Here is a 20,268-nt window from a genome sequence, read left to right as displayed (position 1 = left end):
TTCAATACCGATCACTCCTATAGCAAAGAGGAGCACCTGATACTGCTCACCAGCCTGATTTTCAATTTGAAAAGCAGAGACTTGGCAAAGTCAAAGCATTTTCCCTAAATAAAGCAATGATTATTGGTTTTGAGACTGGGCCACCTGGAGATGGTGTAAGAATGGGGAAAGGAAGTGAAGAGAAGAGGAGGTATGCCCAGAATCCATCCAGGTCTGCAGAGGATCAGTAAGAAATCTCTCTGTGTAGCTTCCATGAGGTGCCAGCCTGTCACAGTGTTTCATTGCTTACCACTGCAGAGAAGGAAAGTCAGATTTTCTGCCACAGTACATCAGGCACATCTATCCAAACTGGGAAACATACATCGTGTGTGAGGGTCTCTAGGAGAGGAGGGGTCTGGAGCAGTGGCAGGTGTTGGTACCCATCTTGAATTGTAGTTCAGGTTTGTAGCTTTTGGTCTCCCTTGCACATTGTCTGTACACGTTGTTCTAAACCAGCCAGGCATCCTGCAGGGGATGACTAACAAACCCACCGAGATGAGCGTGTTCCTGGCACCCCAGGCTGTTTGACAATTTGGATAGCATTTGTCATGGGGGATTGCAGTGCCTTCACGCTGCAGGACACCTTCATGTTGCGGGGCTCCTCGTATAAAGACCCCAAGGGAATAGTTGCGTGGTGCATGCCCATGGTGCTTGTCCAGCAGCAGGATTCTGCTTCCCTGCACTTTGTATAAACGCTGTCTGCTCCCTGGTCCACATGCAGCATGCCCCAGAAGTCTTACATGTAAACAAAGTTTGCACATCTTTACAGGATTTGCAGCAATTCTTTCTCTTGAAAGAAGCTCCAAGTTCAAGCACATGCCTACTGGCAGGTCTGCTGTGACAGGGACAGCCAGACCTTGCATCACTCTGGCCACATTCATGGCTACTCAGATGGAACTCATCTCTAGTCCAGTGTCAGTATAGCTGCACATCTTCAGAAGAAGCTTCCTTAGTTAAATTATCTCCACGTTTTTCAGAGGACTGATTAAGATTGCCTGAAGATGTTGAAGCTAAGCCCTCACTTGGTCCTTTTCACTTTCAGTTAGCTTGTCCTCTTTGTTGATTACAGTAAAGGTAGGAAATGTGAAGTGATGCCTGGTAACATGCCACTAATTCCAGTGCTAGGCACATCAAACTGCTCTCTCCTTTCTTAGGCTTGTGCTCAGTAAAAACTGCAGTGCTATGTTGGGTGCTGATGGTGGACAAAAATCATCAAGCAGGCCCAATGCTTGTTCCTTGCTTGGTTAGAACAGAGGGTGGGGAATACTTTAAAAAGGTAGACCATGCTTTCTCTGCAGTGCTGTCTCCCTGGATAGTGATACTATATCCTAAGTGTGCAGCTTTTTCCTCCTTTGATCCTGTTGGGTTGGTGCTATTAGAAGTGCTTCAAAAGGCCAAACTATAGCACCTTGTTCTTTCCCCTTGTTGCTTTCCTTCTTTTTTTTTTCCCATGCTGGCCAGAGTGACTCAAATTCAACAAATGCCTTTCTTCTCTATTTCATTTATATGCATATGCTTAGCTTTTGTTCCAGACTAATTCTTCTCCCTGTCACAAAGTATTGTTTTCTCCTCTGTCTTTTGAAGTGTTTCTGCTGTGCCATTTGGCTTTGCTCCAGCATGCAGATGACAAAGTGCAATTTCCAGGATTGCTTTCCACAGAGCCTCCAGATTGCTGCAATGACCTTAAAGGCACTTTTCTGGCTGCAGCAGGAATGCTGCCTGCGTAGCAGGGGAAGTACAGAAGCTACAGATAAAGGAATAGAGAACATTCCTCTGCTTTACAAATACCTTTTTTTCCTTCCAACCACAGTTTGGTATAAGACTGAAGGTTTTTGTATTTCAGTTGATTGCATGACATATTGTGGTGGCACCTCATGCAGCAGCTCCCAAAGTGCAGAGGAAAACAGGAGTTTCAGTGCATTGCGTTCCCTCCTGTGATGTTTCCCTTCCTTCCTGTGCAGGGAACAATAGCCAACTCGCTAACCTGTGTCCAGCTCCACAAACGAGCTGAGAAGATAGCTGTCATGTTGATGGAGAGGGGGCATTTACAGGATGGAGACCACGTGGCTTTGGTTTACCCACCAGGTAAAGAACTGCCATGTTCACTACCTTGGTAGTCCCAAAAGTTTGCATTGGTGGCATTACCAACCTATGAAACTGGCAAAATACAAAGTGTCTGTCCTTGGTACACGATGTTGAACTTAATCACACATACTGAAGATAGTTTCTCTTTTGCACATGTGCAGGGATATTATTTCCATGGGCTCAGATTAAGATTAACCTTTGTTTTTGAAACCTGTCTCTTACAAGCAGTCAAATTTAATTACTGCTTAGCTTTTCATTTGCTGGAAATCTACCTTTTTATGAGCAGAGTTCTGATAAAATACTTTGCTGAGTGCTCTTAGATTCGCCTGCTGAATTCCTTCTTGGAAGTGCTGATTTCATGAGGGTAAAGCAGCAGTACCTAGGAAGTAATCCATGGGTTTTTACAGTAGAAATATGACTAATAGATGCAGATGATTTAGAAGCACCAAATTATTGTCACTATTTTCTCTATAGATCTTCAGCCTAGAGAGCTCTCTGTGCTCTCCTTGGACATCCAAGCTTTTAAGCTTGTGTTAACTGGTACCATGCCTGGAATTATTTCTGATCTAGTGCTGCTCTTTTATCCTTAGCATTTCACGTGTGTTGGTGAAACAATCAATCTGATTGAAGGTCGGTACTGTGATATATAGGTTGTAAGGGCTGTGAGATACTGGTTAAAACTTTATAGGAGTAATTTCTTGGCAGTTAATATGAGAAAACCTCTTCCACAAAAGAAGACTGCTGTTTCAAACTTCAGGGTTTATTGTCTGTATTTCCCTTCCTATGAATAAAACATTTTATTTAAGGAACAATAACCTAGCAGTACTGCAGGTCCTTTTCCACTGAGAGCATAAAACATCCCCTGGTGTCATCTTATCACAGCCTGGGTACAGCACCAGGAATCTATCAAACAACAGTGTTCAAGGGACCTTTGTGCTGCTGTCTGTCCAGCCTCCTTAGCTAGCCTGAAGTGTGCTGTCCACAATCTGTCCCCTGCAGTCAGTATTTATATAGAACAGCACCTGATTTTATGTTAGAAGCAGGATTTCAAAATCCTGACTCCTTTTTTTACTGTAATATTTCAGGCAGAGATGTTAAAGCTGCATATCTAAGCTTAAAAGTAACATGAGAATGTTTTTAATGAAGCCTCCAGATGTTCTTTCTGCAGCTGATAGGTACAAGCATCCTACCTCATCTCTTTGCTGGGACACCCCTCTTCTTGTAGACTCATTTATCTCTAAATGTAAGTTCAGGAAGATAACTGATCTGTAGAAATCAGTCTTCTTAACAGGTTACTTCCTGCTCATGAAGGTGGAGTTCACCTAAATTATGTTCTCTGGCTGCAGCTTTGTGTGTGGCCTGTGGTTTTTCCTGCTTACAGCAGTACATTGAACGGAATCAGTCAAGCTGAACAAATACTGACAACAGGCTGGAAAAGAAGTCTGTTGAAGGGCTTAGTCGCTCATTTAACCTTCCAGGTTGAGTTCCAAGCAATAGTTATGCTGACATCTGTGTCTGTGATTAAATGATTTGATTTTCAGGGGAGGATTTTCATTTTGTTCTTCATGCAGGAATAGACCTAATTGCTGCGTTTTATGGATGCCTCTATGCAGGCTGTGTGCCAATCACAGTTCGACCTCCACACCCCCAGAACATAGCTACCACATTACCTACAGTGAAGATGATTGTGGAGGTGAGCAGACACCTGAAAGTGCACAAACAGATGTCATGGTCAATGGATTTAGGCATCTTCAGGAACGGAACTTAAGTGAATGGTAGAGTGTGGTGGAGAGTTGTGTTCCTTTCAAAGGTCCAGGACTTCAGTGGTAAAATTTAGTCTACAGATGGTCACTGATTTCCTTAGGCTGAACACTGGAAGTTCAGTGTTCAATGAAATGTTTCAGATTCTTTAAAGAAAAAGATACTCCTAGCAATATTAGCACAGATTCTCAAAGTTCAGGAAAAGAAGAAAGATGCTGTTCTGTCAGTTTCTCCTCTGTACTATCTTCAGTGATTAACAGTGCTCACATTTATGTTTGGCAGAATATTTCCTTAAATAATTGATGTTTGTAACTGGTTAGAAACATTCTTGTAGTTTCTACTCATGAAATTTCAAACCCAGGAAATTTTAAAGGAGACTACCTTCAGTATGTCACCTGGAATGCAGAGCAGTAAGTTCACCGTTTCATTTCTTAGTGCAGCTCGTACAATTTCTAGTCCAGAGCTACTTTTGCTAGTACCAGAAGAGCTCCCCATGGTTTATTACTGACACAGGAAGTGGAAATGTGTGACTAACATAAAACTGACTTAAGATAGTAAATTTATTCATATAAATGTCAGTTCAGGTTTTGGGCAATATGGAAACATTATTTATAAACCAAGATCTATTACCATCACAGGGGAGATGCTTTGGTCACTCTACTGGCAATCTGGGTTGATAACTGGTGCATTGTGTTGGAAAAGTCACTTTCTCACTCTTAAGGTGCATTTGGTTTCATTACACCACTCTAATCCAAGTGCAGTTTTCAAGTAATCTGCAAATCCCACATGGCTTTGTGAGCTGCATTTTTGTGCATCTTTCCACCTCCTGACTGGAAAACCCAATAAAGCCTGGAAAGCCTAATAAAGCTGTGTCCTGTTGTGGCATAAAATAAATCCCAGTCCTGCTGGTTTTCATGGAGAATCAATCAGTATCCCATTGTGTTATTACTTTTTTCTCAATCCCAGGTGAGCCGCTCTGCCTGCTTGATGACTACACAGTTAATATGTAAGCTGCTGCGGTCACGAGAGGCAGCAGCAGCAGTGGACATCAGAACGTGGCCTCCCGTCCTGGATACAGGTAAGCACCGAGGCTAAGGGGACTCTGTTGTCGTTGGTCAGTGCCTTTGTCAGGCACTCCGAGTTCTGTGTGCCCTTGCAGTAACCCACCACGCTGTCCTCCTCTCTTCTCCCCAGATGATTTGCCAAAGAAGCGGCCTGCCCAGATCTACAAACCTTCTAACCCCGACACGCTTGCCTACCTTGACTTCAGCGTCTCCACAACTGGCATGCTGGCCGGGGTGAAGGTAGGGGCTGGGCACAGCGGCATTCCTGCAGTCCTGCGTGGCTGGCAGGGGTGCACTGCTCCTCATCTATGACTCCTCTGCATTTTTTTGTATGAAAGACTGAATTGCTTCCTGCCTTGCAGAGGTTATTTGAGTCCCTTCACATTAAATTAGTTCTTCTGTGCTCACTGCGATGCTGTGCGGTGAGTTCATTCCCTCTTCTGCTTCTCCAACTGAAAACTTCTTTCCAGTACCACGTGGGTAGCCCACTGGCATGTCTGCCTGCAGCATTCTTCAACTGATGCATCTCTCTTTTCCATTTTATGAAGGAAATGAGACTCAGTTATCCTCTTGCTGCTTGTTCAGTGCCCATTCACAGTTTCCTCCTCATTGTGACTGGCCATTGGTTTTCAATACTCTCCTCTTCATGCAGTTAAGGGAACTGTTGATATCTCTGTTATATTCACCTTGTACAATGCAAGAGTAAGTAGCAAGAAATGCATTAAAAGATTTGTTTGATAAGCTTGGGCATCTTGAGCTCTTTAAATCTCTGTTCTGCTATTTTCTCCAGCCCTTCAGCCACAATCCATCAAAACTCTTTCACCTAGATGTTAACTTATGCATTATTGCAGTGTTGGTTTCACCAACACACAGACAAAGGTAAAATACCTCTCCTATTCCTATCTGCAATTTCCTTACTCCTCCATGCTGCATATCCAGGGATTATGGATACTTCAGCAGACTTTGCTGGAGTATCACTCCTCGCCTTTATTTTATTCCTTTGACATCACCCATCCATTTTCAGAAGCTGTTGACGTGCTTAATGAACAAAGAAAGCATCATTTTTGCCAGTTTTCAGATGGACAAGTTGAAGCACAAAGCAGTGTAGTGGCCAGCCCAAGGTTGACTGATGGTTAAATGGCTCTGCTGGCTGATAGTCACATACTGGATACTCCTGGAAGATTTGTTCCATCACTAACTTTAAATGCCTGCAGACAGAGACCACTCCTTGGGCTCCCCAATAATCATGAGAGAAGCAGGGCATTTAGGGAGTAATTCATCTGACTCAGCAGAAACATCTGGTTTGGAATGGCTGAGTGTAATGTAAGGCTGCTCATCTTCTAAAGCAAACCTTAAGGATTTTTTCAGATGCAGTCATCCATATGAAATCAGGTCTGGATTCCACCTTGTCAGGCTTGGGGAAATGAATGCTAGCTGTGCAAAATCAGGATTTGGAAAGCTGCAAAGGTAATCAAACACATAGTAAGTCAGCAGACCTGTTCCTAATGCAGCTGAAGGGAAATCTGGAGAAGTCTGTCAAGGAATTCTTGATTAGCTTCTGATATCTAGGTCACCAAGGCTCCAAATCACTGACTCAGCAGGTTTATGTAAACAGTTACCATCTGCTAGATCATCACTAGTGGTTAATTACTTATAAAAGGATGATAAGAGGCCCAAGGCTTGTATTTATAACACAGTGGTGCTGAATGAAAAAGAGATAACTAAAAACCTTTTGTGGCTTCTGAAAGGCTGATAAATGTTATGTAATCACTTTGGGAGTGGTTTACTCTAAACTTTTCCAATAGCTTGCACCCAGCACGGTGTAAACTTCACAGAAGAACATGAGTTCTGGACATGTAGAGTTCAGTTTAATCCTGTGTGAAAAAGTGATCTTGATTCAGCTGGAGTACAAGGTATCTGCAAACTGCAGATGATCACCACGTGGAGACCTGTTCTCAGCTGTTTCTTTTGCATCACTTGGAACATGCCCAGGCCCTGTTATGGCTCTCGTTGGCAACGGAGGAAAAAAAATCACTTCTGGAACTTTATTCCCCTATTTACAGTATCACAGTATAACTAAGGTTGGAAGAGACCTCGAGGATCATCGAGTCCAACCTATCAACACAGACCCCATGACTAGACCATGGCACAAAGTGCCACGTCCAATCTCCTCTTGAACACCTCCAGGGACGGTGACTCCACCACCTCCCTGGGCAGCACATTCCAATGCCGAATGACTCGCTCGGTGAAGAACTTCCTCCTCACCTCGAGTCTAAACCTCCCCTGGCGCAGCTTGAGACTGTGTCCCCTTGTTCTGGTGCTGGTTGCTTGGGAGAAGAGACCAACCCCTTCCCAGCTACAACCACCTTTCAGGTAGTTGTAGAGGGCAATGAGGTCACCCCTGAGCCTCCTCTTCTCCAGGCTAAACAATCCCAGCTCCCTCAGCCTCTCCTCGTAGGGCTTGTGTTCAAGGCCTCTCCCCAGCCTTGTTGCCCTTCTCTGGACACCTTCAAGTGTTTCGATGTCCTTCTTAAACTGAGGGGCCCAGAACTGGACACAGTACTCAAGGTGTGGCCTAACCAAAGCAGAGTACAGGGGCACTATGACCTCCCTGCTCCTGCTGGCCACACTATTCCTAATGCAGGCCAGGATGCCATTGGCCTTCTTGGCCACCTGGGCACACTGCTGGCTTATGTTTAGGTGGCTGTCGATCAGCACCCCCAGGTCCCTCTCTGTTTGAGAGCTCTCCAGCCACTCTGACCCCAGCCTGTAGCTCTGCGTGGGATTGCCGTGGCCAAAGTGCAGCACTCGGCACTTGGACTTGTTGAATGCCATCCCATTGGACTCTGCCCATCTGTCCAGTCAGTCGAGGTCCCTATGCGCCTTAACACCAATTTAATTTTACCTTCCAACTGCCTGTTTCATTCCATTGACTGTAAGAGTGTATAAGGCAACTAGCTCAGAATGTGGCAGAGATCAAAAGTGAGATGAGTGCAATCATGTCTAGGCAGTGTTGCTAACACGGTTATCTTGGTGATAATAGAGAGGACAAAAATGAAAAGATGCAGTTCTGTTCCTACTGTAGTTAGAACTTGTAAACAAGGATTTGTGAGTGTGGGAAACACCTCAGCACTAGAAAAAAAATTCAGAATAATTTCCTTCAGGTTTTGTGTCCTTGCATTCTGCTTGTATTACCTTTGAGAGCTTTCTTACCAAGCTTTTAAGAGCCTGTGACTCCATTAGGAGATGGGTAACATGGCACATTACAGAATCCTTACTACCTTTATTGGGGATCTTTAGCACTGAATTATTAGGTCCTTAGAACCCTTTTGTGTGCACAGTCCTCCTCAGTTTAAGAAGTGTGTTGATGCATTTATTCATTGTATTATGAAAGATGTACTTAGGAATATGTTACTGATGACAAAACACTTCAGCCAGATGCTGCGGTCATTCAGTTGTTCCTCTGGAAAGTTTAGCTGTTGTCATGAGCTGTGATACAGCTTGAAGCACATCTTTAACCTCTTACAGCTTTCTCCCTAAATCAGTTAAAACTTATTCATTCTGTCTCCCCTCCCCTTTCTTTTTATTTGGATGCCCTCCTGACGGGAAATTCTGCAGTCTTAGATATAAATTACATGTGTGTTTACACTGAGCACAAAGTCAACATTGATGTGCTTTCTTTATCCTGTAGCTGATTTAAGCACTTGGTGCAGTGTGGCAACCAGTCTTCCAAAGGACGCAGTTAATCACTGTAATTACTTTGCTCTTGTCTTTCAGATGTCTCATGCAGCCACTAGTGCCTTTTGTCGTTCTATTAAGCTGCAGTGTGAGCTTTATCCCTCCAGAGAAGTTGCTATCTGCCTGGACCCGTACTGTGGACTTGGGTTTGTCCTCTGGTGCCTCTGCAGGTGAGCTTTCTGTTGTGCTGCAGCAGCGCAACCCGGGTGATATGAGCGATGACAGCATGGGAGGAACAGACAGTGCCTCTGGGACTGACACAGGCAATAGCAGAAAACTACATGGAGGGTGCTCTAGGAGAGTACACGCGTGGTGGGGCATGGCTGAAGGTTTTAAACTTGGGAGCGCAGAGCACCAGCACAGCTGCTCAGTGAGCTCCTGCTGTTTTTCCTGCTGTCTCTGCAGAGTATAGCTGATTTTGTGTGATGAAGGCAGCACTCTACCACTACTGCCTTACAGAACCAGTTTTCTCCTTTTCATTCTGTAGTCTGAAAGCATGAGTAGATATCAGGGACTTCCTCATTTGTGGAACTTAGAGCAGTAATTTTTGCAGGGACATGGAAGTATGTTTTCTTGCAGAAGGATAATTCTAATGGCAGTAGCAAAGCCACCGGAAATACACATCTGCTTTCTCAGTTAATACGAAGGTTGGCAAGTTAACACTTCTGTCAGCCTGAATGCTCCAGGGAAGTTACAGTTCAGCACTAAGAGCGGTGCCATTGATTTTTTCCTTTCCTTTTTTTCCTTTTTTTTTTTTTTTTAAGTTAGCTGGGTTGCTGCAAAGGGAAGAGCTATGGAGTGTTAATGGAGCATATTTTTGTGAAGACATCTTAGAGTCAAAGTAGACTGACATCTTTGCTCCCTCCATAGGAGGATCTTTGGCGTTAGCAGTACTGCTGATTTTAGTCACTAAAATGAAGAAAAAACAGAGCAATAAAAGCACTCTGGATATACTTTTTACCAATTTACTAAATTCTGGAGGGAAGCAAGACTTGGTAACAGCTGCTGCAATTAGTTCTGAGCAAGCATTGTTTATTTAAAAGTAGGCTATTGGCCTGGTTTGTTACCCTTTAAAAATACTTGGTACTAAATGGGGCAAAGATTAACAGCGTTCTCTTACTCGTTCTTGATTAGTCTTTCTTGATTTAAACTGTACTCACCCTAATATTATTTCAGATTTTACATGCAGATGAGATTTCTTGTTTTGCAGAATCTTACCTCCGTGTCTCGTCTCTTCCAACCTTAGTGATACTGATACTGAAGTATACCCAACACAGAAATAAAAATACTGAGACTGCAAAAGAATTGAGGAAAACCTTTCAGTAGTGTTGAGATTTTAATTAAATCAACCCCAGTTAACTTTTTTTAAGTCAGTTGAATATTTCTTGTATAGACTTGGATGTTCCAGCATGCCCTGGTGGCAACACTGCTAGGACTTTGCTGTGCTGGGGGCCAAGCCAAATCTGCCAGGGTGCATTCAGTGGGACCAAGGAAGGACTTCAGTGCACCATAGGAAAGTTCATCTCTGGGGGGTATTATTATTGTGTGGGCAAATGTTCAGACATGGAGCAGCCAAGATTAACTGCAATACAACATCATGATAGGACCATAAAATACAGAGAAGTGTTGACCTGTCCAAACCCCAGGAAGTTTGTAGTGCTTGTGTCCAGAATACAGAATTTTCCTGTTTCTTCCAGAACCACATATTTGCAATAAATACGCATTCGCTGCCCTTAGATGCTTCCCAGTACTGATAGTATTCAGCCTTTTTGAAGGAAATGGTTATGACTGGCAGCAGATTTTCAGGAGAAAACAATCAAGGGTTATGCCCCTGTGTGGCTTATAGAAGGAATAGGCAATTTTATATCATTTTCAAGGAAGAGAAAGAAAAGCAGGGTGTTGAGGAAATAGATCACACCAGCAACACTCCAGTCTCTTGAGCTATAGTGTCAATCCCTCCTTTGCCTCTGATCTCCTTTTCCTATAAACCCAGAAAAACTGCAGGCTCCTTGAATTGTGAATGTCATGTAGAGAAAGCTGACACCACACACAGCTCCATTAGTTCCACTTACAACCTTAATTTCCATTTCATTGCTATTTTAGCAATGACTCCTATTTGATGTGATAGGAAAAAATACATCACTCAGATTGTTAGACATTTCTCTTCCTAACTTAAAAGTTTTTAACTTCACATTCTATTTCTTGTAGTTTAGCATATCCAAATCCTCACCAGCATGTTTGCACTCACAGAGCAGGCGGCCAGTGGTGTCCTGGGCTGCATCAAATGAAGCATGGGCAGCAGGTTGAGGGAGGTGATTCTGCTGTTGTACTCTGCTCTGGTGAGACCTCACCTGGGGTACTGTGTGCAGCTCTGGAGTCCTCAGCCCAAGATGGGCATTGGAGCAGGTCCAGAGGAGGGCCATAAAAATAATCAAAGAACTGAACCACCTCTCCTGTGAAGAAAGGCTGAGAGAGTCAGGGTTGTTCAGCTTGGAGAAGAAAAAGCTCACAGGAGACCTTATTGCAGCCTTTCAAAACTTAGAAGGGGCTTCTAAAAAGGATGGGGACAGTCTAAGAGAGAAGGACCTGTTGTGACAGGACAAGGGATAGGGTTTTAAACTGAAAGAGCATAGATTTAGATTATAAGCAAAAAGTTTTTTACAGTTTATAGTGGATGCTTCAGCCCTGGAAACATTCAAGAGGACATTGGATGGCTCTCTGTGCAACCTGACCTAGCTGAATATATCCCTGCTCATTGCAGAGGGTCACAGCTAGATGACCTTTAAAAATCCCTTCCAACCCCAAGCATTCTATGATGCTATGATTTTACAGCCCAGATTTCTACCTGAGAGGATCCTAGGGTACCTTTGGGCTTGTCTGTCAGCACTCCCACTGAGTAAAGGCACATGGCAGTGAGGCAGTCTTCCATTGGATCTGCTAGGGGCTTTGGAGACTTGAACAGAAAGTCTGCATTGGAGGGGCCCAGCAGGAAGGGAAAGCAACCTCCTCTGCTGGGTGCAGTTTAAAAGACAAAACTAAACTAAACCAGCCCAGAGGAGGCACTGAGTAAGGAATGAGAGAAAACTAACCTTTTATCCCCGTTGTAGGTGCTTAGGCCTTGCGCTGGCCTGCTCCCCTGCGCTGCCCAGAATGCTCCATTCTGGCAGGTCAGAGCTACTTAGGAAAGCTGCTGGAGCATGGAGCCAGCCCTTTGGTAAGTGTGGAACATATTGCATAGTTTTGCAAAGTTTTTATTTTAAAATATTTATTATTTTATGGCCTAAAGGGTATAAAATAATAAAGACAAGAAACCTTGCAAAGCAGAGCAATACATTTGTGAAAAGTGGGATTTCCCACGTTCCCTCTGAAGTGGCTGCATGCTCCAGCAGGGTTTCCTTGGGCCCTTTGTCACCGAACAGCACATCCTGGGTGTGGCAGAGTCATCAGCCCCATCATGTGAGTTCACCGACCCCAAGCTTCCTAATTTTAACAGGCTTTTACTAATAATTCAATTAAAGAATACATTCTTTTCCTGGTTTTCTCTTTCATACTCTTAAAGAAGCCCAAAAGCCACATCAGAAGAAGACAATTCTGACCTGGGAAGTGAAGGATATGAACACAACCATCACTCGTGTGTTGCAAGGTGCATAACTGGGGCAGGAGGAATGCAGAGGTGTGCCTGCCCACATTGCCCTCTGTCCATCTGCCCTGGAACTTTAGCCAGTGGCAGTTTGTGGAAGAGGCAGTTATTTGTGGAAGAGGCAGTTTGCGTGGCCCGTGGAGTCTAGAAGGTTCAAGTGCAGCTGGAAGTTCTGAGTCACCTTGATGTGGAAGTTCTGCAGTGCATGGACAGACTCACTCTGCAGACCTGCCTGCAACATAGGGAAGTGTCAGGGGCAGGAGAGGTGGTGCTGAGGCAACATCTGCGTGGTGCCAAGTCTGAGTAATGACTTCCAAATACAATCTGGGCTTTAATGAACTGAGCCAGATCTGCTTAGCCTCTTGCCTGCCTTAGGATGCCTCTAATGCAGATGCCACCACCAGCAGAAGTGACACTGCTGTCTGCACCCTCCAGGTAACCCCAGGCTGGGTATTATTTGTCCAGGGCAAGGTGGGCAGCTCTCCTTTTACTTCCAACACAGAAACTGGCCAGAGGTTTAAAGCTTACTCACCTACTTTAAGTATTGAGGCAAGAAGCCTTTGAGTTGAAATGGCCTTGAGCACTCGCTGTTCCACCAGGTGTCTGATTTCCACTCCTGGTGCTGCCAGGTGATGTGTGTGTGCTCAGGAGCGGTCAACATCATGCTTCCTAATGAGAATGCTTGTATGTACAAGACTCAGCCGTACCTCCCTGCCTTCTGCTATGAAGTGAGAAACAGCTCATGTCACCTGAGAAGGACAGCAGAATTAAGGGCAGTGGCAGGGCAGTAGCCTGCCAGAATGCAATTGCAGGTTGCAGTTGTCATTTGTCAGCGTTTATTACCCTGCTGAAATTTCTGGAACCATAATGATACCTCTGACTTTACTGTTAATCTGCCTCAGCAGAACATGGGGTAAATGTTTGGTTCAGTGGAACAGTTAAGTGCCAAGATCTCTTTCCAGGCATCTCCATATGCTGCCAAAACAGCCTGCCAGGCAGTGGAACAGGTGATCAGATGTTACTTTCATACCAAAACACATCCTGGTGTCTTTGACTGGAATATCCTGTCCTTGGGCAGCCCTTGCTTAGTGTAGGCTCTTCACTTCCTGCCAAAAGCCAAGGCTCCATCCACCACCTGAATACGTGGGTTTCCTCATCACTTCACAGTCCCCTAAAGGAAGGCAGCCTTAGAATAGAATAGAATAAACCAGGTTGGAAGAGACCTTCGAGATCATCGTGTCCAACACCATCTAATCAACTAAACCATGGCACCAAGCACCCCATCAACTCTCCTCCTAAACATCTCCAATGATGGCAACTCCACCACCCCATTCCAATGGGCAATCACTCTCTCTATGAAGAATTTCTTCCTAACAGCCAGCCTAGACCTCCCCTGGCGCAGCTTGAGACTGTGTCCTCTTGTTCTGGTGCTGCTTGCCTGACAGAAGAGACCAACCCCCACCTGGCTACAACCTCCCTTCAGGTAGTTGTAGAGAGCAATAAGGTCTCCCCTGAGCCTCCTCTTCTCCAGGCTAAGCAACCCCAGCTCCCTCAGCCTCTCCTCACAGGGCTGTGCTCCAAACCCTTCACCAGCCTCATTGCCCTTCTCTGGACACATTGCTGCAAGTCAACATGTTTCCTAAACTGAGGAGCCCAGAACTGGACACAGGACTCAAGGTGTGGCCTGAGCAGTGCTGAGCACAGGGCAGAATGACCTCCCTGCTCCTGCTGGCCACACTGTTCCTGATATAGGCAAGGATGCCATTGGCCTTCTTGGCTTCCTGGGCACACTGCAGGCTCGTGTTCAGCCTACTGTCAACCAGTGCCCCCAGGTCCCTCCTTGCCTGGCTGCTCTCCAGCCACTCTGACCCCAGCCTGTAGTGCTGCATGGGGTTGCTGTGGCCAATGTGTAGAACCTGGCACTTGGATGTGTTCAGTCTCCTGCCCTTGGACTCTGCTCATCTCTCCAGCCTGGCAAGGTCCCTCTGCAGAGCTCTCCTACCCTCTAACAGATCAACTCCTGCCACATTCTGAAAGGTGATCTCCCACCTTAGCTACCACTGCATTTCACTCTGCCTCTGTACCTCAGAAGTCATTGTGACAGGATGATGTAGGGATGTTCTGTAGTCTCTCTCCTTTTTTGCCTACTCCATCTTCTAAAAATGGTGGAGTCTGATGAACAGATGTCCAGGTCTATCCAATAGTCTCTGCAGTTCTGCACCCTGCTGCTCTGCTGCTGTGTAATTCCTGAGGGGTTAGGAAACTCAGAAAAGGTACCAGCAACATCTCAATTTCTTTCTGTCTCTCCAGAGTGTTTGGTTTAGTCAGAGTCTGCTCATAGGAGTGTTTGTTTCCCTTAGTCTGGAGAAAATGTGCTTATTCTGCACTCAAATCATCAGGCTTTGCTGCATGGCTGTTGGTGGGAGGCTAAGTGCAAACACAAAGAGTATCTTTCTTATTGTCCAGCACAAGTTGATCAGGAGAGGGAGGCAGTTCACCCCCACTCATTAGTGTTGCTGAAGGGCCAAAAACTTTGTGATGTGAATTTGTATTGCCAAATTCCACTGTTTGGGACCATTTCCTGGTAAAATGCACTTGGAATCAATTTCCTGTGTTTCTGCTGCAAGCAATGCAGCTTTCTCTTGTGGGCACTTCTCAGTGCAGGGATAAAGTCTGCACTTCTGATTTTGGCTTTATTTTAGTATGTTCTGCCCAGCTGAGTAAGTGGTACATAAGGTGGCTCAATGTGATTCTGAGTAATAATTCTCCCACATTTGACCTCCTGGTAGTTTGTTCATCACTGGGTGGATTTTTTCTCTCTGGATTCTGGTTCCATCAACCAGAGGAGTTCAGGGACAGAAGGAAGGGCTTGATGCCAGATCTCTGTGTACTCTCTTCATACCGATTGGAGGATATCCCTGTTTCTTACTCAGGTGGTTAAAGCTTCCTGTTTATAAGAACTGTGCAGACAGATCACACACCTTGATTGTCTGTGGGGCCCTAACTTTAAATTTGCAAAGAGTTAAGACCTTTTGGTCTTCTCTGAAAAAACTTAATGGGATTGGCTGAGAAAGAAAGAGTGGATAAATATGTACAGTAAAAACTGTTTCTGCTCCCTGGCTGGGTTTGATCTGCTGCTTAAGCTCAGAGCATGCTCCTTTCAGGCTTGGGTGACTTTGCCAGCATCTCTTTCCTTGTCTGTGAAGCACATGCTCAGGGTTCAGTCACACTTCACACTGACTGCATACAAGCAACATGAAAGCAGAAAGCTTCATCTGACCACCCTGCGATGTAGTCATTGAGTCACTGTATTTGAGAACACTTTGCTGCCAGGCAAGTCCCTGCTCATCAGTCACCAAGGGTGGTAGATATGTAGACAAGTGGTCAAGGATGCAAGTTTCATTGGATGGTAAATGGAATTCTTTGAACCCCAGCAGAGACCTAAACTATCTGGATTATTAACTACCATTAAGGCTGGACTTGTGCAGCCTTTATGGCTCCATGATACCAAGTAAAGCCATCCAGGTCACACACACCTTGTTCTAAACTGGAAAGCTGTCATCAGGGTTTGGGGGGAGTAGGGGCACTCACCTAGGAGAGAAGCTTTGTGAGCAGCCCATCTTCAAGAACTGCAAAGGTGTGTATCTTCTTCCCAAGGCAAATGTTACAGGGGTGCTCATATGCATATTCCTAATCGCCTGCTCACAGTCCTGAAGAGAAAGTTCCATTTCACATCTTACCCTTGGCACTTGGGTGTGAAGGGGTCGGGTTTACCTTGCCAGCCTGGTGTGGCAGAGTTTCAAGTCCTACACTACTTTCTCTCGTGTGCATCATAAATCTCTGGTTCTCAGAACTTCTGATGTGGGAGGGTTATCCTGAGACCCTTCCAGTCTGAAATATTTACAACTCACAAATAAAGTGTGAGGGGACTGTAAAGTGATGGGAAATCTGCCTGGCTGAGATGGGTGAACAGCGTAGGACCCATAGGAAATGCAGACATCAAACTGGGAATACTTACTCCCTTGGGGAGAATCTTCGGTACCAGAGAAATTAGCTCTGACATACTCAGTTCCTTCAGGGACTCTGATAGGTGTCTTTTCTTGATAGCTGTGCTCACTGGGTATCTAATAAACAAGAAATGTTGAATATTTGGGGTTTAAAAGTTCATAAAATTTTCACAGAAGAAAGATACAAGGATTGTTAAATTTACTCCATTGAAAATAATTGCAAAGCTCTCACTTGCCTCAGCAGGAGAGAGGTTATTTCTATATTAGTAATCAAATCCTCTTTTAATCAAGGTATCTTAAAATGGTAATTACTCAATCTTAATTATTTGTCAGCAACACATGAGTTTGTTGATATTATGATAGCGTTTATTGGCACCATTAATAACCAAGCTGTGTTGCTGTCTTCAGTACAGTTCTAACAGCAAGGTCCATTTTGGATGAACTGGTGCTCTAGCAGCATGTTCTGTCTGCTTGTCTCAGGTTTCCTCATGGAGTCAAAAGCCAGAGTCAAAGCTGATGTAAAAGAGCTGTGCCTGTCCAGCACTGTGAAGCATGGCAGGGCTCACCCTGTGCTGTGATAAGCTCTACCCAGTGGCCCTCAGCCTGCAGGCATGGGGGGACAGGCACTCAGTGTGTATTAATGACCCTTGTGTCTCCACAGCGTTTATTCAGGACACCAGTCCATTCTGATCCCTCCCTCAGAACTGGAGACCAACCCTGCTCTCTGGCTTCTGGCCGTGAGTCAGTACAAAGTGAGAGACACTTTCTGCTCCTATTCAGTCATGGAGCTTTGTACTAAAGGACTGGGCTCACAAACAGAGTCGCTGAAGGTGAGTGCTGTGCTGTCCTGCTCAACCTGCCACCTACGTGGTGGTGCTTGAACCAGTGCAGCTCCTTGCCAGAAGCTGTCTATGAATATCAGCCATTCTCTTGCAGCTCACAAGGCTTTTAAACACCAAGGAGAGCCTTTTATTTATCTAAGCTTTCTGGTCTGTGTTGTTGCCTGTGTCGATAGGCAAGTGCTGACAAACAGAGGTGTGAGTGCCCAAGGGACCCAGGGGTGTTACTGTGCGTATTCTGTTGTGTGAATTCCCTGGGGATATGAAATAGAAGTTTGGGGTTGGCCCCTGCAATTAAAAAATCATGTACCTGAAAAGTACTGTACCTGCTGTGTTGTTTTAACTGGATTGACCTTACTGTATGGGGTGATTTGATCTTCTTTTGTTTCCCTAGAGTTAGAAGCCAGGCAGCCAGTTACAATTCTGAAATCATCTGGAATTTCCAGTATGCTGCTGAAACAAATTAGACCTAATCATTTCCTAATCAGTTTTCCCAAGGCTAGACACTGCTTCCTGTTACCTGTTATTTACTGACTTTCTGAATTAACATTGGGAAATGGCATTTCCTCCCCTCAGAACTGGCATACCCATCTCTCCCTACATGCACATGTGGGGATGGGAGGCAAGTGTCTGCTCTTCCACTGTCACCTCAGGAGCAGTGCAGACCATGCCGGCACCGTAGGCTCTGGCTGTGCCTCCACTGTTCCTCTTGAGCTGTGATAACTGTGTAACAGACTCCAGCACTGCTGGCTGCCTCTGGTGAGCCCTGCCTGCCTGTGGCCTGTGTGACAATTCTCCCTCTGTTCAGGCACGGGGACTGGACCTGTCGCGTGTCCGCACCTGTGTGGTAGTGGCGGAGGAGCGGCCTCGGATAGCTCTCACTCAGTCATTCTCAAAGCTGTTTAAAGACCTTGGTCTGCATCCACGGGCTGTCAGCACATCTCTGGGCTGCAGAGTTAACCTGGCAATATGTTTGCAGGTAAGATTTTTTCACTCTATCAGCTCAAAACTTTTGTAAGAGAAGGGTTTTCAGAAGCATTCATTACATTTCCTTTGGCTGCTTGGTTGCAGATGTATGAGGACAGTGCATATGGTACTTAATGTTCTTACACATACAGGGAGTAAACTTCTGTCACTGTGCCAGCTCTTCATCCTTCTCACATTGCAGTCATAGCGTCTGTGGATTTTCTTGCTTTTGTTCTTCCTGTGCTCTCCCTGGTTCTGCTAGCAGAGGCGAGAGCGAGTGACCCTGTGGGTACTTAGCTGTTTTCTGGGTCAGTCCACTCCAAATGTGCTGTAAAGCTGAATATGCTTAGAAATGCTGTAAATCCTGAGCAGTACAGAGCCAGGCTGGGCTAGTGCTTGGCTACCTGCATCTGCCTTTTGACTGTGTCACCTCCTTGGCTGAAGTTTGCTTCCTAGGTGATTCTTTACAGAAATCCCTGAGAGAGTTATTGAATCAAACTGTAAAAGTGGCTAACTCTCTGAAGGAGGGGATGATTGAAGCCTGGCTGATCATACAGCTAAGTGACAGGTTTCACTGGGTTCTGCCAAGATGCTGCATCTCAGACCATAGGACAAACTAAAAGCCATAAGGAGTGTCTGAAGAGTGGTGGTATGACTGGCATGAAGAAAAGCCATTCCAGAGCAGGCTGTGCTTAGTAACAGCACTCTGCCAACTGGAATGGCTCTTGAAGCAGTTGAGTTGAGGCAAATTTTGGCAAGTTTTAAGGGGAGGTGGAAAAATTTCTAAGGATGTTACTTACAAGCATCACCACAAAGCACCCTTTTGATAGAGAACATAAAGATGCAGCACTGTGTCCTTTGAAGGAGCAGAAGGAATTTTAATCTTGATTGATAAGGTTCCTGTAATCAGCATTGTTTCCAATATGTTCCTGAAGTGACTCATGATTTCTGGATTCTTCACACTGCATAAAAAGACTTGGTAAAGATGTTTGAGTCGATAGCATCTGCCTTTGCCTTTTTCCTTCCAAATTCTGTCATCTGTGAGATCCAGGTGTGGCTGCTGGAACACCACCTTGCACAGGGATCACTGTGATCCAGCCTCTCTATGATCACCTTTCCAAACACATCTCCACTTTCAGATATTGACCCTTGCCAGCAAAAAGCCTACTCAGAGTTTCTTGTCTATGAGCCACCTCTAATGCAATCTGGATGTGATCTTTGGTAATTCCTTCACTTCATTTCCAGTTTTTGTGACAAGTTTAGGACTTGAGTGTTTCCAGGGGAAGGTATCCTGACTTTTCCAAAACACTTTCACTGTTGTTTCACCCTCCAGGAGGAGGAGGGTGGAGCATGCATTTATATATATGTGTCTCTATAAAAACTGCATAGCAGCATATAGCCTTTTATTAGAGATTATTTCAGAAAGGAAACCATTGTGATAATCTCTTACGTACAAAACAGCCTTAGCCTGCCAAGTTATATTCATTTCAGGATTAAGATCACAGGCAGACTAATGTGTTGTTGTTTTAATTCATTTCCTCTCAAATTCAGAGCTAATTTGCTGTTTCTTTTGATGCAGTCATTTTGGACTACAGTTTTAGAGGTATACTTCTGAAATTAAATAACTCTCTTCATCTTTAGGCAGTTCTATACTTTTAATATCTGACCTTTTATTGCTATATAGTCACAGATAACAGTCTGGGGATTTCTGAGATTAAAGGATTGCATCCAACATACTTTAATCCTCATTAAACAGCATCTTAGCAACCTCAGGAAAGAGAGAAAACTAAATATGAGAAGTAGCCTGTTTCTTACAACAGCTCAGATGGTTCTCTAGGATTTTAGTTAATTTCCATTTAAACACTTGAAATAAGTATTTTCATTTTACTGAATCTGCTACTCAATTTCATTGGATGAAAAAGCTTCTAGAATTGGTTCATTTTCCTTAGTTAACCCTGAAAATGTACTACCAAATCTGCCAAAGCTAGGGTGAGTGAGTAGGGTTCCTCTTGCTTCTTTTATGTCACCTCTAATTAAGATGGCATTTGTCACAAATCAGGAGGTGCTTCCTACTTCACACTGCCCACTTTCTTCTTTGAGGTTTAAGTTCTATGAAATGAATCCTTCTT

The 20,268-nt window shown here is 44.6% G+C and overlaps 1 protein-coding gene across 5 annotated transcripts in view; it reads left to right on the top strand.

Moving 5' to 3' along the window:
* Nucleotides 1-20,268, top strand: part of DIP2C (disco interacting protein 2 homolog C) — a 223,146-nt gene that overhangs the window by 188,815 nt on the left and 14,063 nt on the right. For all 5 annotated transcript variants that reach the window (XM_068145741.1, XM_068145742.1, XM_068145740.1 and 2 more), the window contains 7 exons: nucleotides 2,001-2,124; nucleotides 3,696-3,817; nucleotides 4,852-4,963; nucleotides 5,080-5,189; nucleotides 8,727-8,857; nucleotides 16,996-17,164; nucleotides 17,982-18,152. In XM_068145741.1, coding sequence (XP_068001842.1) covers nucleotides 2,001-2,124; nucleotides 3,696-3,817; nucleotides 4,852-4,963; nucleotides 5,080-5,189; nucleotides 8,727-8,857; nucleotides 16,996-17,164; nucleotides 17,982-18,152 — 939 coding nt within the window. The remainder of the gene's footprint in view (nucleotides 1-2,000; nucleotides 2,125-3,695; nucleotides 3,818-4,851; nucleotides 4,964-5,079; nucleotides 5,190-8,726; nucleotides 8,858-16,995; nucleotides 17,165-17,981; nucleotides 18,153-20,268) is intronic.

The sequence above is a fragment of the Melanerpes formicivorus genome, unplaced genomic scaffold (assembly GCF_026170545.1).
Source record: "Melanerpes formicivorus ecotype bairdi unplaced genomic scaffold, bMelFor1.0.p_v2 SCAF_13, whole genome shotgun sequence".
Taxonomy (NCBI): Eukaryota; Metazoa; Chordata; class Aves; order Piciformes; family Picidae; genus Melanerpes; species Melanerpes formicivorus.
This window is presented reverse-complemented; position numbering and strand designations above follow the sequence as displayed.